Source organism: Syngnathus typhle, linkage group LG15, assembly GCF_033458585.1.
Source record: "Syngnathus typhle isolate RoL2023-S1 ecotype Sweden linkage group LG15, RoL_Styp_1.0, whole genome shotgun sequence".
Classification (NCBI taxonomy): Eukaryota; Metazoa; Chordata; class Actinopteri; order Syngnathiformes; family Syngnathidae; genus Syngnathus; species Syngnathus typhle.
In genome coordinates, this window is record NC_083752.1 from 4,938,125 (window position 1) to 4,955,894 (window position 17,770).

Consider the following 17,770-nt stretch of genomic DNA (forward strand, 5'->3'; position numbering starts at 1 on the left):
ATAGTGTAAATAAAAGATCAATACTTGCAGATTGAAGTATTGCTTTGTAATGTGTCTTTTGTCGCATGACATTTTTAAGCAGATAAAAACTTATTGTTGAAACATAGTATATGCAAATGTAATCAGCCAATGATTGATGGACGTAAATGAAAACAGAATGACAGATATGATTGATAAAAACATTCTAACAGTAAGTTGATCAACATTAAAAAGCGTAGATAAATGTTATTATTCTACACAGCCTAAATAAATTGATCCACATTGTAAACAGTGAAACTGACTTAAAGTAATTGATTGAGTTGGACACCAGTGACTATAAAATAATATTTCTGCATTGATAATTTTTCAAATTAAATATCAAATGTGCATTTATGGTAATTCTCTATATTTGACTTCCCTTAATTGACCTTTTTCCATGTCAATGTTTCTTAATATTGACATGTCAATGTCTAAAAAGACTGATTAGGAAATAAATATGTCATTGTGCAAAGCTTTACAAGTTAAATAAAGTTAACAGGGAAAACGAAATTATTAATGTAAACGATGTGAGACTTAAGCGTGAACCTCAATATTGGTGATGTTCAGCGGCTCGGATTTAGCATTAAAATTATAATGTCCGATGCGGTTTCTTTGATAGTAGAAGAGACAAGCAGAACCGATGACGAAGAAGAGAATTACAACTACTCCGAGGAAGGACAGTCCAATCAGTTGGAGTTTGTCGCTTTCAGTCTCCGGGGCCACTTGATAAGGAAATAAAAAATGAAATAAAAAAAGAAAACAAGTTAGTAGGCAGTTGTTATTTTAAAACATTGCAAAATTATGTATTTTTTTTTCTAGGACTTGTGGGACACCACTCACCTTCCTCAGACATAAGCAAAGGTCCAGTTGAACCAAACGCTCTTCCAATAGTGTTGGAAGACCAAGGTGTTCTTTGCAAACAATCCTAAAACAAAAAAATGTTTTTATTTTTTTGTTTTTTGAAGGGTATAATAGCAAAATAAAAAGCGCACTCACCGGCACGCAGGTATCAGATCCAATCTGCAAACAGATCTGAACGTGACAGTGCAGATAAATCAAATTGACATCGACAAAAGAGAATATCTGCACAGACACTCGAGACGTGCTGGAGTTCCCGTTCATCAACACGTCAGTGTACAAGTTGAGGGCACATCTGTAGGTCACAGGAAATGGTTCGTGATTAACATCTCTTTTTTTTTTTTTTTTATTCTTCATTCAGGACAAGTCTAATAACCCATTAAGAGTGCGTTAAGGTAACAGAAAGGTTCTAAGTACCGAAATTGGATTAACGCAATATTTTTGAAAAGCTTTTAATATAATCAACTCTATAGCTTGACCAAAGAATGTCAAAGATCACGGAAACTGTTTCAAATTGTGGGTGAGAAATGCATAATAAATCTTCTTTAATTTGCGATTAATTTTAGAGATTAATTTGAAAGATCTTGCCTGTTGTCCAGAAAGATAAAACGTTTGTTATCCAGCGGATTTTGGGTGGGCGTCGCCCAGCAAGCGTAAATCACTACTTTGATTTCTTCTGCTGAGGTATTCATGCTCACTTGTACCACAACAGCCTCCTCTGGAGACAAGCTGTAGTTGTAAGGTAGAGGAAATGTTCCATTCAGCAACTGTACTGTCACCTGGAACATTCCAGAGCTTGTGATCACATCTTGGATTAATTCATACCTGGAAACAATGACAGAAAAAACACATTCAATTGTGGTGATGGGAAATGAAGTTTCAAAATTGCTTCATGAACCAGTTGTTATATTTATTCACTCCTTCAGAGGGCACTCTCTGTTCAACATTGGGGCGAAAAGTATAGTGACTTGCCATTTCTTAACCACCTCAACAGTTCCATCAAAAGAATACAACTGGTTCATGAAGCAATTTTGAAGCTTCATTCTCCCCATCACGTACTTTTTGATCTTTACACTTCTAATGCCAGGGAAGAAAGGACGTACCCCATGGAGCCAATATCAGCAGACGTGAGCATGCTCCTCATATAGGTACATATTATGGGAACCTCCAGGAGCAATTTGGGTGCCTCCAGTGTTCCATTAACTGACGTGTATGTTTCCATGGTGTTGAACAGTGTTACCGAAGCCATGTAATAGGATTCATTCTAAAAATAACAAAACAGCAGGGAGTTGTTATTTTGTGCAAGAGAGGACAAAAAATTCAAATCACCTACTATCACTCACTTGTGCAGAAATTGTGATGCACTCATTCCAGCTTACGATCAGCCGGGCATGGCTCGCATTGAAGGTAGTGACGCCGCATTCCCGATGGCCCAGGTACAGAGTGACTTCCCTGATGTTGTTATCGACTAGAAACTGTCTAGCAATTGTAACTGTGATGCCTGTAATTGTGCACTCAACTGAAATATCACTCAGAAGTGAATATATTCTATGGGATGGTGAAGAAGTTAAGTATTTATTCGGGGAAGTGGGTTCAGTCCTCGCTGCTTGAGTGGTTGTTATGATGCCGGTTGTATGTTCAAATGTGTTTGTTGGTATCGTGGAGATTGTCTCTGCAACTTCAACTGAAGTGGATGTACTCGGTGCAATGAATCCAGATGCAATTGTGGTTGTTGGTATGGTGGAAGCGGTTGTTGGTACCATGGTGATGGTTGTTGGTGCCATAGAGGTGGTTGGTGGTAGTGGTACCATGGTGGAAGCGGTTGTTGGTACCATGGTGATGGTTGTTGGTGCCATAGAGGTGGTTGGTGGTAGTGGTACCATGGTGGAAGCGGTTGTTGGTACCATGGTGATGGTTGTTGGTGCCATAGAGGTGGATGGTGGTACCATGGTGGCAGTTACGATAGACATGGTCGCGGCTTCATTCCTGCTGGTTGTCGGCATAGTGATGGTACTTGGTACTGCAGAGGTGACCACGGTGGCAGTCATCGGGGACGCCATTCGGCGAGCGGTGGCTATTTCCTCAGAGGTGATTGTTGAAGGTGGATATGATGGTGTTGTTATTTGAGGTAAAGTGCTGACTGAGGATGTAACAGGCGTTGATTGCAACGTTGTGGTCTCCATGGTAGCTGCCCAAGAGAAAACATTCTAGTTATTTTTAATAAGTGAAGAATAGAAGCTGCACTGTAAAATAAGCGGCAGTAAATTACATTTGTTTTAATCAGAGACGCAACTGAACTTTATTTCTTTTTTGCACTGATTTTGAATCTGAGCTTTTTTTCTCTAGCACATCATGTTTTATAATAATAACAAAAAGAATCCCGCAATCCTAGCTATTTCTACACATGCATTATTTTGTGAAGCGGTTACAGATGTAAGAGGAGAGATTCAAATGAAGTCTCCTTTCACCAGTGGATCAGAGACAGCATGATGAAAGCGTGCATGAAGTCCCGCAGGTTTGCTACAAGCTAAGCTTCAAAAGCAGAGTAAACAATCAGCTGTCGCAAATAGAAAGACTGAGAGTGGATGGCTCAGTTCCCCTGTCCAATTTAGAACTGCTTCAATTTCAAGCGCCAAGTGCAGGCCCACGTTCTGCTCCGACACTCATAAATAACATATAATAAAGTATTTAGTCATTTCAAATAAGTTCAGATTTCATATTAGGCACATTATTATCTTGAAAATGTTCAATTTTGCAGGTTCCTATTTTTAGGATTTTATTGAATCGAGCAATAGCAAGAGGCTACCTTGACAGGATCTCCCAGGCCTTTGTGGTTCTGTGTCCATAAATCCATCTCGACATGAGCATGTGAAGGAACCCCAGGTATTTGTACATGTAGCCCATTGGGAACAATCATTTTCCCCCGGAACACATTCATCAAAATCTACAAGAATAAACAAAACATAATTTTCACTCCAGTATCTGGCATATTTTTGTATTTTATATTCTACTAAATAAATAATAAAGTGTAAAGAATTCAACAGTTTATGCATTATGATTATTTTTTTTCTCCGGCTCCTTCTGCTATAAATAACTTGACCACACGAAGGCAGTATAATACAGTCATACAAAAGAAAAATAAAAATAAAAATATATGAGCACTGTCATAATGTAAGACACATACCACTGATGCTTGTATTATTTTCATCCATTGTGTATATAGAGCTGTTCCTCAATGAGTAGAGTATTGCTGTGGATGTGTTTCTGATGTCTTGTTCTTGACCAGGGCTGAAGATCAGGATGAAGTCGACCACCACACTGCCGGGGGAAAGTTTTATGATCTCGATTCTCACCTGACCCGAATTCAGCATGGTCTTTGTATCTTGGGCCAGAGAAAAGTAGATCTGCAAAGAAATATAGCCACCACTGTCGCAATGTTTTCTGTGATATCCACAGAATCAGTACACACGATGGACCTACCTCATCTAAAATTCCCGCTGTAACATTTTTATAGGCCTGACTGCTTCTGTTGTATAGGTCATCGGTGAACGGGATGTTGGTAAGTCGCGTGGTTGCACCCAGAGTTTGAGCATCTACAAAGAAATGATTATCGATTAAAATTGATTATTTGTCGATTCATTGATTAATTTTCACACATGGACGATATACCCTCAAGAGATTATCTCCATGTTTTACACTTTTTAAAACCGAGTTCAGGTGTCTCAATGACATCTCTGACAGTTTTTTTTTTTTAAATTAAAACGCCCCAGATAAAAAGCCCCCTGCCCTAAAAAAACAAACACAATAGATTTAGTCAGGTTTATAAGAATAGTTCTTACCAGTTTTGACTGCTATATAAAGAATATCTCCATGGCTTTCATTTGTTTGGATCTTAACAGTGACATTGTAGAGCACCCCCGGCTGCAGTTCCCTCACTTCCATCATGGTCTGCTCAGTTGTCCACGTACTAATAACATCTGAGCCCTCACTAAGACCCACCAAGTAAGTCTGGTTTGCTGGGATTAGGCTGGACCAGTACACACAAAAAGAAGTGCCAGTGATGTTGGCAGCCTGTAATCTGCTGATGCCAGGGGAGGAGGCTGGAAAAGGGCAGACAGCACAATCATGACTCCTGTTTGCCGGTTTGCCAGACTGAGATAAGAATAAAATCCTTCATACAACTTGTGGTTGTTGTCAAAGGCAGCTCATCAGTTGTAGATACGTATATTGCAGTGCTCGTGATCCAAGTTGCGTTGTTTTCTGTGACGTTGAAACTAATCACCGTGTTGTCGTCTGCAGTCGGAGGTGAGGTTATATTGATTGGTAGAGGGCAACACTGCATGGACTCTGTGGTGCCTTGCGTGGTGATGTCATTTGCCACTAAAACAAAAAAGTAAGCCTCGGATGAAAATGTATTATTTAAACAGTGGCTGCCACTACAATAACATTGTCCTAACCTGCACAATGAGTTCCGGGATTGCTAGGGTCAACATCAACATATCCTGCTTGGCAGGTGCAGTGGTAGGAGCCCACCGTGTTGCTACATTGAGCTAGCGGAGAGCAGTGATGGAGAGCCGGATGTGCACATTCATTGACATCTACAAGGATGAAAAGGGAAGAATGAAGAAATAGATCATTCACACTCACATCAACGCCAATTTGACAATTAAGAATTGCGTAAAATGCCATCAAGTGGTGAACTAATATAATGCAATGTTCAAAGTGTGCATTTTGAAGGACGTCCATCACCATTTATTTTCATCAGATGTGGAAGCAACACATCATTATAGTGTTCCCTCAAGTGACAAAGTAAGTTTGTTTCCTATGGGTATCCGTAGTAGAAAGATGGCACTTCCTGAAAGGTAACGCACGGACCCTTCTTATATAATTAGTGATTATTGGTCCTACAATAAATTAAAAAAAATATATTTGATAAAACATATTTGTTTGAATATTATTGAGATAATCTTTTTTTTTTAATGAATGAACACTGAAAAAGAAAATCTGTCGCTTCTGAAATCACACTGTCCCTTTAATGTTTCAATCACAGAACATATAACTTCCTGTATAAGTCATTTTCCGTCTATAATTAGGCTCCTATGAAAGCCAATCAAAACAAAGGTCTCGGAAATAACGATTTCCATTCAGTGGTACAAACGTGTTCATGTGGTTACCACCTTGTATCCGTAATACGTATGGACTTGTGAGCAATGCGTGGGGGAGGGGGAGATATGAGTGACTAACTCGGGTGTTATTTTCTGCCATCGCAGGAAGCATCCCACAGAAGACGTTCGCTCAAATAGAAGCGAAGCTGTGGTGTCACTGAGTCATTCTTTCCTGACTGCAATGTTCTGTACATGCATCACACGCTTGAAAAATGTCACCCCCTCTGAAGAAACACAAGTCAAGTCACGTGCGACCTCGCCTCTACTTGTCCTCCTCACCTTCTACTGTCACAGCTGACACCTCTTGTATGTGTTTCAGGAGGAAATGCAGTTTTGACGTGACCACGTGAGGTGAAAGAGCAAAGCTGCAGTCGATCAGCAGCGAGGTGGCCGTTCGATACGGATGCACAGGCCATGAGCCGAGGTAATAAACTGAAAAATCAACTGACTCCAACGTTCCAGTTACCTGCAAAAAAAGGGAAAGGAGTGAACACAATGATAATCATCGTCTTGGGATGTCAGTTTTGCGGTACCATTGCTTGAAGTAATCTTGTGTGGTTGAAAAGACCTCCGTTGTTCATCAATTGTTGATAATCTGTCTTTACTGTCACTGTCGCGTTGAAAGAGTGCCTCGGATTTTCTGTGTAATTAGCTGAGCCTGATGATTATGAAAAAAAAAAAAAGAGTTAAAGGGTACAAAATAATAAAAGACACAAAGATCCAGTGTTGAAATATTTTGGACCGATTGTTGTCATTTAAAAAAAATCATGATCATAAATAATTTTTATTTTATTTATCAAAGATACATACCTGTATACCTGTATAAATTCATGCTAAAAATATACTGGCACTAGTAAGCACAGACCTCCATCAAGATTAAAAAAAAAGTAAAGGAAATGACATTTGCAGAGTGCAATATTGTATGTGATTGTTTGATCATGTTTTCGAAAGCTGCAGCTTCAGGCACTGTTTCCTGATCTTCAGCCAAGTCATTCTGTTTACAATACAACTCCTATTTAATATTATATTTGAACAAAAACAGCGCTCCACCAAACAGACTTGTTTTGATAATTTGAAACAAGGACAAAGCAAAGCAATTTCTCAGGTAAAATAAAAAATATATACTCACTTGTAAGGTTATTGCAGAGAAAGTAACCCGAGCTCTCACAGCACTTTTGCCAATCCGGACAATCAATGTCCCACTTGCAGTCATCAACACTGGAATTAGATCTATCTGTGGTTGGGCACCATCCAGGTTTGGCCATCAACTCTTCACTCCCATTTAAAGCTCCATTAAAAAAAAAAAGAAACACCAAAACCATCAGAAAGACAGAAAGTAAAAGCTAATGTTCTGCATGCACACTTACACAGGGCACAGTAGCTTCCCACTTGGACGTAACCATGGCAACATCTGGTCACCTGCTCCACCAGGATCCTGTACTCTGTCTGATGAACTAGTTTGAAAAGCGTCACTGGACATGGCGTCCAAAAGAGCCAGCCACCGCAACTCTTGGTTACAGTATACGGAACCTTTCGTAACACCAAGGAACTCACAGTGCGGGTCTCGTTGTAAATACAGAGTTGATAGCCAGATGGAGATAAGGATTCTCCTATCAGAAATAAATATTCTTGAGTGATGACATTATTTGGTTGCTTTAAAACTATGTTATTAATTATATATGTACATTAATTGGTTAAAATTAGCAACATCTCTGTTTTGATCATATATAACATACCTTCATATGTAGCTGTTTTCCATGTGGAGAGAGCCAAAAGAGAAAATATCATCCAAATTGAAAGCATATGACCCATTTTGATCAGTATTACAAGAATATATTTAACGGCAGCATTGTAAGTGCATGATCCTCATTAGGATTGTAGCAATGCACTCTTGGTTAGACTGTACTCATGGCTCAAATCCTATGTGGTTCTTACTCCCACCCCCACCCCTCAACCTTGATTGCACCACCTATCCCTGATGGATCGCAGAAAAATAGCAGCCGGCATGTTTTGGATGTGTTTTTGTGGTTGTATTATTGTATTGAATTAATTTATGCGTTCACAATGTGGAATGCAGAAAAAAAGGCAATCTTAAGACATGGTGCAAATGCCTTTGACTTGTGTTTATTCTAATTAGGTCCTCGCCTAATAATGGAAATGTGACAGAAGTTTTTTTTTTTTAACTTTTTAAGAAATGATCATTTTGCCTATGTCAGAATGGTAAACATGTTTCCAACACCAAGGGAGATCTGAATGAGAAGTCCCCTGATGTGGTTTCCACGCAGGTAACCATGGCAGTACTTGCTACATACTGCTGATCCCAACACAGCAATTAATATCTTGGAAGATGGAATGGATTATCACTCTCATTCATTCCGTTGATTTTAATTTTAGGAAGGATGCAATCATTACAATAGACGTTGACATTTTATCACACGTTTCAATGATTAATTTTGATTCTGAATCTAATAATGATTTTCAATTCATAATATGGTGGAAAAAAACGTGACTGATTAGACTTGCTACTATTATCAGGGTAATTATGACACGCTACATTTGGAAGCAAGAGAGTGTGTGGGAGGTGAAGGGATTCAAGAAGAGGTACCATTAGATTACTGCACATTTACAAGACATCTTAATGACTATCACAGCGAAGTAAGGTTATTTTGATGATCATATGTGATGATCATACAGTAAAGTAAGCCTTCGCATGGTGCAATCTGTGCCACACCTAATTGCGTCACATGATGGTTGCCAAGTAATGTTGCTGACAGCTTATTTACAGGAACAGGCCTGTGGACGAGATAAACAGGGCACCGTTGAATGCTATGACATAAGCCGACTGGATTTGTGACTTACATTATCTCAGGTTAATTGTTAATTGAATTAAGGTTAAGTTAAGGCATTATATATATGTATGTATGTGTGTGTTTATATATATATATATATATATATATATATGTGAAGATACGCCTTTAAATGTGTGCTAACGTCACATCCTCTCTTGGTCCCGCCTACAAATGATTCTAGCCAATCCAAGCGCAGTGCACGTGACGAGCTTTCAATGCAATGACCTCATCCCTGGTGTGGGATGACGTCAAATTCAAGATGGATGGAATCACGACAAGCACGCAGAAATCGACACAACACTGAATAAAGTCCAGGTTGTTTGGATGAGAGAACTTAATCACGAGGGCCGGGTAAGCGGAGAATTCTATTTTAAGTTGGTTAAAAACGGAATAGAATATGGTTGATAGAGTAGCATTTAGTGGGCGCTTTTTTCCCTCTTCCCCCCCTGACGTAACTCAAAGGGGCAGTTAGGCTGTTGTTAAACCCGAGCAGCTACAACCTGTTTAGCTGGGAGCGGCGTCTCGTCTTCATGTTTTTTTTTTTTAAATAATCAATATAAAATAAGGCGGCTCTCGTAGCAGGCGTAGCGGATTCATTCATAGTGCTCCTACCGAGTGCGTATTCAACTGAGTCCATAACGCGCCCAACTTTTCCCTCCTGACGCCACACTCTGCATATTCGCAAAACCACCGAGCAGGAATGGCTGAGCGCGGCGCCATTCACATTCCGCTTCATAAATTATAAACATTCTGCCACTCTTGTGCAAAAGTATTCTTATTTTGCGGAACAAGTAAAGTGTCATGCAGGAGTGCGCCACGTCTCACGGATGATCTAATGCCCCCCCAGCGTTAGTGGACTTCCTCGTAGAAAGAAAGAAAAAACACGAGTGGCGACTGTTTCGTTAGTTGGGGGTGAGGTTAGTTCTTTAATTAATAGTTTTAAACAGATCTATGAAGACAAACTAGATTCTAAAATGACGTGTCTGAAGTTGACAACACCATTGGTTAACACACCTCGTGCTTTCAATATTACTTCACCTTTATTAGATAAGGAGTGCAAGGAACTGTTCTATTCCTTTTTTTTAAAAGATATAACATGCATTTTGTGACACTTAATGAAAACAATTATTGTGTAAAGCGAATATGTAAAAAAAAATCCACAAATATGACTAAAAAAACTGATGAGGTAAGAGTAAGACTGTCTGTGACACTGTAGTCTTATTTCAGAAATTAAAATAATTTCTGAATTTATTCTGCACAGCATGATGAAATTGTATGTATTTCTGTGGGTCTGGTTTTGAATTTTGGTTTAGGCAAATTTGGTGGTCCGCAAAGCTGCGCTAACTCATTTTATACAGCAAGTTTATCTTCCTTTTACCCGGTCGTTGTTAAACGTCACTGAGTACCTGAATAACTGTATAATAGTCATATAATAATAAATATTCATATCTGCATGTTCATGCCCACATCTAACCTCTTTTTTTTTAATTTTTTTAGCAATGGAGAGCTTAGTGCACTACAGTTGTCCTGCCCATGCCCTCTCCGTGCTGGGGCAGCTCAATGAGCAGCGTCTCCGAGGCCACATGTGTGACGTGGTCCTCGTTGTGGCCGATCAGCGGTACCAAGCCCACAAAAGTGTCCTGGCTGCCAGTAGTGAATATTTCCAGTCCCTCTTCACCAGGATGGATGACACGTCGTTAAAGGCTGTAATGCTGGACTTCTGCGAGCCTGACGCTTTTGAGATAGTGCTGAATTACATTTACTCGTCTTCACTTTTTGTGGACAAAGACAGTCTCTCAGCAATCCAAGAGTTGGGCTACACTTTGGGAATCCCTTTCCTCACCAACATAGTGTCCACCAAGCCACATGCGTCATATTGCGTCTCGAGAAAAAGACTGTCCTATTCCGAAGGGGATGACAACGACGCCCAGACAAGGAGCGTCATCGTGTGCCGTGTCCGCAACGACACATCCGAACCCTCCTGTCCAAACTATCAGACAAAAACACCGGAAAGATCGTCGTCTCTCGTCGCGACCGAATTGGCTCAGCCCCCTTCGGAACTTAAGTCCTGCGACTCGGTCAGAAACTCTGACGCTATCGCGAGTAAATTACATGAACAAACTGAAGCTTCTGGAAAGCGGTCCACCCATCCATACACATCCATTTTAAAAGGGAATCCATCATACTTGTCTTCTATTCGGCCCCAGCTAAAAACATCGGCATCATTCAGCGATGCTGAAGTGCAGCATATCGGGATGTCGCAGTCTTGCTCAGACCAGGACGTAAAACAGGATTCAGGGGAGAACTACACCACCAAAGTGTCCTTTCAGGGTCAGCCCGCCACTGAGCTGAGCCAGACTATTGACCGGAGCGGGCCACTCATAAAAAGCTTACTTCGCAGATCGTTATCCATGGACAGCCCGGTTCCGGTCTTCTCACCCACGCTGGAGCTCAAGGAGCTGCAAAATCACGAACAGTCGGTCGTTAAATTGGCATCGGATCCGCAACAATCGGCTCACAACGGTAATTCGCGAACATCTCCCATTGTTCTCAAGTCCAAGTATCACGGCAGACGGAAGGAACAAACTCAGGTGGAAAGAGAGGAGAGTGTGAAAGCCGAGCCCAGCAGTCCGCTCGCCGACCCTTTGGACATTATTCGGATCACCGTCGGAGAAGCTTTGCCGGTCAATCTGAAAGACTTACAAACAAATTACGAACAATGTTCCAAGGCCAACTTTATTCCTTTGGGGAAACGCAAGGAAAGGTCGGACAACAGACGGTACCCGTTCAAGAAGAACAAAATCTTTAAGGAACACAGCGTCTCCGCGGAGGAGAACACGTCCGAAGTTGTGTCTCGCAGCACCAGCCACGACAACGAGAACGACAAAGAGTGGTTTCCGAACAAACTTTTCACGTGCTGGAACTGTTTCAAAGTGTTCCGGTCCAGCGCCGGACTCCACCGACACGTAAACATGTACCACAACCCGGAAAAGCCGTACGCTTGCGACATCTGCCACAAGCGCTTCCATACAAACTTCAAAGTGTGGACCCACTGTCAAACTCAACACGGCGTCCTCCAAAACCCGGCGTCATCGTCCAGCTCCCCGGTGATGGACGACCGATTCCAAAAGAAACTGATCGACATGGTGCGAGAGCGAGAAATCAAGAAAGCGTTGCTGTGGAAGCTGAAAAGGAATAAGCAAGCCATGCAGTCTTCCAGCCTGTGCAAAAAGCGAACACGCGCCAACTTTGTCTGTCCCTACTGTGGCAAAGCATTTGTCTTTCAGTCTCAGTACAGGCAGCATTTAAGGACACATCCTGCAGAAAAAGCTGACAAGGACCCCCCAGGGGAGGACATCCTCTACCAGGAACAGGATGGGCCCAAGGATGACGACGGCGCCGTTTACGCCTGCAGACTCTGTAATACGAAGTTGCCGTCGCTCATCGAGCAAGGCAATCACGAGAGGGGTTGCCGGCATTCCACCGTTTGCCCTTACTGCGGCCTCCGCTTCTCCAGTCCGGCGGTCAAGAAAGACCACGAGGGACACTGCAAGTACAAGAAACTGACGTGCCTGGAATGCATGCGAACCTTCAAGTCCTCCTTCAGCATCTGGCGCCACCACGTGGAAGTGCACAACAACAACATGATCAATATTAAGGAACAGATTCATCCCAACGAGGGAATGTCCGAAATGTTCATCGAGGAGCATTACAACAACGAACCTCTGGCAAGAGAGACAAATATGTTCAACGATTCCTCGGGCACACCGATGTATGATGATTCCGAAGACTCTTCATCCTACGTGCCCGAGGACCTGAGCATGGGCCGTCACGGGAAGCTGGTGGTGAAAGAAGAGCCGCTGGAGGAGTCTGTGAGCGAGAGGGAAGAAACGGAGAGCGGCCAAACTGGCCTGGAGGAACCGGGCGTGTGGCCTTGCGAGAAATGCGGAAGTCTTTTCTACGCTCGCAAAGACCTGGAACGTCACCAGGAGCTCCTATGCCACATCAAGCCCTTCATCTGTCACATCTGCAACAAAGCCTTCAGGACCAACTTCCGCCTTTGGAGCCACTTTCAGTCGCACATGTCGAGCGCAAGCGAACACGCGGCCAAAGAGATGGACGTGCCTCTGTCGCCCTCCCCGCCCGTGACCTCTCAAACGTCTGAAGGGCCCTCTCCACCGGCCTCCGCACCAGTCGCGGCGGCCGACGAGTCCGACGGTCCCGAGGCTTCTGCGTCATTGCTCAACAACGGCGGCAAGAGCCAAGCTCTGGCGGAGCAACAAGCGAGAAGCCGCAGTCCCGTGTCCAGGTCAAACAGCGCAGAGAATTCAAGCGGGGCTCAGGATTCCGACACCCTCTTTTACCACGCGCCCTCTCTCTCGGCCTTGACCTTCAAGAGGCAGTACATGTGCAAACTCTGTCACAGGACCTTCAAGACAGCTTTCAGTCTCTGGAGCCACGAGCAGAGTCACGGCCACGTGTGAGCATCCAGCAAGTTCTCGCAGTACATTTGTCTGGAGGTTTCACACATGAGCATCAAAAGCCAGCCTGGAAAAGGCAGACTTTGAATGTATCGCTTCCTTGCTTGCCTCCAGCGTACGGTTTTAAGGAGGCCGCGTCGAGTAAGGGTGTAAACACACAGGGTATTCGGGCCACACTAAAAAGCAAAACGAATTATGATTTTTTTTTTTTTTTAAATAAATTCAGCAAACATCAAAATATCTTTTTTTTTTTTTTATCACAAATTTGTTAAATGACCCTTTGTGTATTTCCTTTTCAGTGTGACTCGAATACGCTTTGGACTATCATGAATGTGCAAACGAGTCCTAGATGTATTTTGGGTATGATGTACTTCAATTTATCGTAGTTGCCTACTTGTATTTACACGTACGTGTCGGTGTTTTGAGAAAGCGAGATGACGGTGTAACCCACGTGACTTGAGCTGAACCACACGTGACTTCAACGAGCAAGCAAAAGGGGGGGGGGGGAATGTTGTTTTCAGAGCAAATGCTTTTGTTTATCTGCTGCGCTTCAATTACGACTTAGTGCTTTTGCATCAGAATTGTTTCTCGGTGTGGTAAATCTTTACGATTTTCCACGCCTCGTGCACTTTTTTTTTTTTGCCTTCATAAAAAATAGGAAGATTATGAGTTGTACAGTTGTGACTTTAGGACTGATGCATGTACCTAATTGTTATTCACTTTCTTCACTTGTTGCATTGATTTTTCTATCTCTCAAACTACAGTACCTTAATGTAAAAAAGCATCATGACATCATAGCATTAAAAAAAAAAAAGAATCTCAGGTTGTTCAGGCATTTCAAAACATTGATGTAGTGAGAAGTCAGGTTACATTATCTCCCGAAGTATTCATTGAGTGATTAAGATATGTTTTGTACATTTTCAGTGGATGTGATTTTAGTATGTTGTACAAAAAATGGCAAGTTGCATCGACTGAAAAAAAGTGGTGCTTGTGGTCCTCTACTTTGCGGAGTATTTGAATCTAAAGCTAATGTTATGTATTTTACAGTTCAACTTTCTGTATTTTTTTTTTTTTTTGCCTCTTGATTGACAGGTCATCACGGTCATTCAAAAACGTAGATCCACTCAATCCAAGCGCCAATCTGACTAAAATGACAAAATTTTGAATCTTATTTTTCATATCACTTCAATGAACGTGCCATTTGAGTTGGATACTTAACCAATATTCGATCAAAGTTTTGGACCGAGTTTTTTTTTTTTCATAATCACATATTCAATAACATTCAGCAACATGATGACTTTACTCAGGCGGTACCATCGGGAAAGGTGCGGTAATTTAGAGGCACAATTGTTTATTACTTTGTTTGAGAGAAAAGAACCAGTGAAGTGATTAACAAGTAAAAACAAAATGAACTTAGTACAACTACAATTGTTTATTCTCATGCGCTTTGTGTTCCTGCTTCTAAAGAGTCACTGTGGATTGTGTTTTGAATGTAGCCTAGGTGTTTCAATTTCTAATCCTGTACCTTTGCTTTGGCTTGATGGTAAATAATAATGGGGAAATATGTATAAGTACAAATAGCGCCTTGTTGTGGTTGATTCTTTTGACATTGCCTCAATCATAGGTCAATATCACCATTAAGTGCTTGATGTCCTCATCATAATCATAATGAAAGCGTAGCAGAGTAATGAAAGGTCGGCAAAACATTTGCACACATACACAGTACAATGATGTCACTTAAGATGCAGTTCTTTCATTTTATTGTCTTTTATTTCCCCCCATGGAACATTTTTCATGTTCCCAACACTGCTCATATGTGTAACAAATGGTTAGTTAAATGATGAATTAATTTTACTATTCACAAGTTAGTCATTTTGATCACGTGTGTTCTATTTTTGTCATATTGAATATGAAATTGCAATTAATGTGGGGCAACTGCCCCTTTTACAACCTTTTGATGATTTCAGTGACATTACTACCTGTTTTTTTTTTGTTTTTTTTAATTAGCCTCAAACAGTAGAGTATGTACGTTGTGATATTTGAGATTGATTTAAGATGCCAATCTTAACATAATATTAAAATTTCAAATTCACAGTCAGCTTGCTAACCAAATCATGTTGCTTAGTGAAAATCCACCATGTGCTAGCATTAGCCAAAAATGTCCACCCTATCAGCAGATTCTCAGTTGAATATAAATTCAATGGAAAATGTCCGATTTTCAAGGGTGAAGTTTATTAAGCACCTTATGGTGATATTGACTTAATAGTGCTCTTAAATTCTTTGTGAGAAAGACTTTGTGTATTGTTCTCGAGAGATATTAGGATTGTGTACAATGGACGTGTTTCTGACGTTTTGTACCAGTTTTGTTAGTTCGAACTTTTTAGTAAAGCAGTGCTCAACTTGCAATAAGATTTGTATCAGCATTGCTTGTGTTATTGTTGCTTTTTTGCAGCTGTTTTTTTTGTTTAGTTTTTTTTTTTTCTACGGTTTTTGTGATTTATCTCTGTAATAAAAGTTACATTGTATAAGAAACAATGTAAACTTTTTTTTCACAATGTGTATTAATTCCATATAGATTGTTATAACTATTGAAATAGGCCAATACTATAAAAATTTTTAGTGGCTTTGGTGTAGATGTTCTCTTCAGTGTTCCAAAACCAGTTGCTATAAGTTACAAATCATGTGACTATGGATGACCTTTTCTAAATTTACTTAAACCTTAAAGTAAATATCATACAAATGCTGAACTAATCAAGAGGTGGCATAAACAAACATTTCCCTGATGGCAACATTCAGTTTGAGGACTTGTATGGTGTGGGCCATTGTGACCTGGAAACGAGCGAGTCGAGCTATAGAATGGATGCTTTTATTTTTTTCAAAACAATACACTGGACACCATTCCTGCACAATGTTCCTGATTGTGTGTGTAGTGAGATGGTTTACAGAGTGAATGCAACTCTGCACATTCAAAAAAACAAGGGCCTCTTGAACTAATAAATAAATAGAACTGTAAATGTATCATCAGATACAGAACATGGACAAATCTTTAATTTTAAGATTATTTCTATTTACAATAGATTTCATAAAATATTTAAATAATTTCTAGACAATGGTGTCAAACAAATGATGACATGTTACTGCTATTGTTTTATTTCTCTGAGTTGACAAGGATAAGAAATTACACAAATTGTACCATTGTTTCACAGTCAAAACTAATTAAGAGAGGAAAAAAATATTGTAATCTTGCACCATCACACGTGAAGCTTGAATAACAGGTTCACTTCACAGTGCAAGAGTGTCTTTTATCAGCCTTCTCATTGTGGTGCTCACAGATGTGCCCAGAGAGTCAGTGATCTGGTATGTGATCTTATGGAGATAAGGCTGCACTTCTCTCAAACTGGTGTCAAACACATTGTCCACTTCGGACTGGGTGGGCATCTTTGGCACGTAATCGTGGCGATTGATGACCTCGACGATGTTGATCACCTTCTCGCAGAGTTTTTCTCCCACTTTCTCTCTGCAGATCTGCCTCTCCTGCTCGTTTGCTAGGTTGACCACGTTGACTTTGATGTTCCATACCTCCCAAGGAATACACTCATCAGAGAAAGGCCAGCGGGATTTCTTTTTCTGGTAGAATTCCAGGGAAATCTGACCAATGCCATCACTTCCGGAAATGTTCAAAGCGTCCTGTAAACAAACACACATGGGGTCAAGTGACATACCCCTCAGGTGTTTTTGATGACCCAAAACACCCTGAAAGGAATATTACCTTGAATTCAACCACAGCTTTTTTGATCACCCTGTCAAGCTCTTCCGAGGAAATTTTGACAAAAGTGAAGTCGATATAGTCACAGTCAATATCCACGGTCCCAACTGTACCAATGGAGTAGGTACCTTCTTTTTTATAGTGAAATTTTCCCGTGCTGCGATGCAGTAAAATTGTGTGCAGCAAAGACAGTATTGACTCTTCAACCTGCCTCGCCTCCACTGTGACTTCAAGAAGCTCCGATCGACAATTCATTGTCAAATTGTTTTTAAAACTCAATCGCATGCGATGACTGATGGCAGTGATGGCGTCTGTTTACAAACTACATTTAGCGCGGCTAGATCTGTATTTTATTATCCTGACAAGATAAACGGGACAAAGATTTTACAACGTATTATAGGATAATATATCGTGTGATTATCCACTGATAATCCAAATTGTTATATTTCTATCCACGTCTCTTGTAGCGACCACAAACAGCCGACCGAGCTAAATGTTTGCTACGAAAGGTTCCGGAAGTCGTGATGATGATGTCAGTGGTACAGTCTACGGCAAGTCAGGTGGTTCAAAATAATAAATTCAAATAAAAGCTACCAAATGGTCATGTTAAGACCATTTTCTGCAAATAATATC

General features: G+C 40.8%; 3 protein-coding genes across 4 annotated transcripts; 1 reads left to right on the plus strand and 2 right to left on the minus strand.

The window, feature by feature from the left end:
• Positions 1–24: 24 nt before the first annotated feature.
• umodl1 (uromodulin-like 1) lies at positions 25–7,958 on the minus strand. 2 transcript variants are annotated; one of them, XM_061298610.1, is made up of 17 exons: positions 7,778–7,958; positions 7,409–7,651; positions 7,171–7,329; positions 6,575–6,699; positions 6,321–6,507; positions 5,334–5,474; positions 5,056–5,256; positions 4,716–4,976; positions 4,357–4,469; positions 4,061–4,280; positions 3,683–3,820; positions 2,220–3,064; positions 1,980–2,140; positions 1,465–1,701; positions 1,015–1,171; positions 859–943; positions 25–740 (listed from the first exon to the last, which is right to left on the minus strand). In XM_061298610.1, exons 1-17 carry the CDS (start codon positions 7,851–7,853, stop codon positions 553–555), a joined length of 3,537 nt encoding a protein of 1,178 aa, XP_061154594.1. In that variant the 5' UTR covers positions 7,854–7,958; the 3' UTR covers positions 25–552. The 2 variants fall into 2 exon arrangements, with proteins under 2 accessions (XP_061154594.1, XP_061154595.1); XM_061298611.1 differs by lacking the exons at positions 7,171–7,329; positions 7,409–7,651; positions 7,778–7,958 and adding an exon at positions 6,852–6,911.
• Positions 7,959–9,121: 1,163 nt separating this feature from the next.
• zbtb21 (zinc finger and BTB domain containing 21) lies at positions 9,122–15,947 on the plus strand. Its single transcript, XM_061298628.1, has 2 exons — positions 9,122–9,241; positions 10,388–15,947. The coding sequence occupies exon 2, from the start codon at positions 10,390–10,392 to the stop codon at positions 13,372–13,374; it is 2,985 nt and encodes a 994-aa protein (XP_061154612.1). The 5' UTR covers positions 9,122–9,241; positions 10,388–10,389; the 3' UTR covers positions 13,375–15,947.
• A 274-nt stretch (positions 15,948–16,221) lies between these two features.
• Positions 16,222–17,676, minus strand: atg101 (autophagy related 101). Its single transcript, XM_061298722.1, has 2 exons — positions 17,141–17,676; positions 16,222–17,058 (listed from the first exon to the last, which is right to left on the minus strand). Exons 1-2 carry the CDS (start codon positions 17,420–17,422, stop codon positions 16,654–16,656), a joined length of 687 nt encoding a protein of 228 aa, XP_061154706.1. The 5' UTR covers positions 17,423–17,676; the 3' UTR covers positions 16,222–16,653.
• Between the last annotated feature and the right edge of the window lie 94 nt (positions 17,677–17,770).

Excerpts from the sequence above, each read along its gene's own strand:
- zbtb21 (XM_061298628.1), top strand. The coding sequence starts at position 10,390 with ATGGAGAGCTTAGTGCACTACAGTTGTCCTGCCCATGCCCTCTCCGTG.
- atg101 (XM_061298722.1), bottom strand. The coding sequence starts at position 17,422 with ATGCGATTGAGTTTTAAAAACAATTTGACAATGAATTGTCGATCGGAG. Across the intron at positions 17,059-17,140 it reads AAGCTGTGGTTGAATTCAAG|GACGCTTTGAACATTTCCGG; the intron begins GTAATATTCCTT and ends GTTTGTTTACAG.
- umodl1 (XM_061298610.1), bottom strand. The coding sequence starts at position 7,853 with ATGGGTCATATGCTTTCAATTTGGATGATATTTTCTCTTTTGGCTCTC. Across the intron at positions 7,652-7,777 it reads GAAAACAGCTACATATGAAG|GAGAATCCTTATCTCCATCT; the intron begins GTATGTTATATA and ends TATTTCTGATAG. Across the intron at positions 3,065-3,682 it reads GCCTGGGAGATCCTGTCAAG|CTACCATGGAGACCACAACG; the intron begins GTAGCCTCTTGC and ends TCTCTTGGGCAG.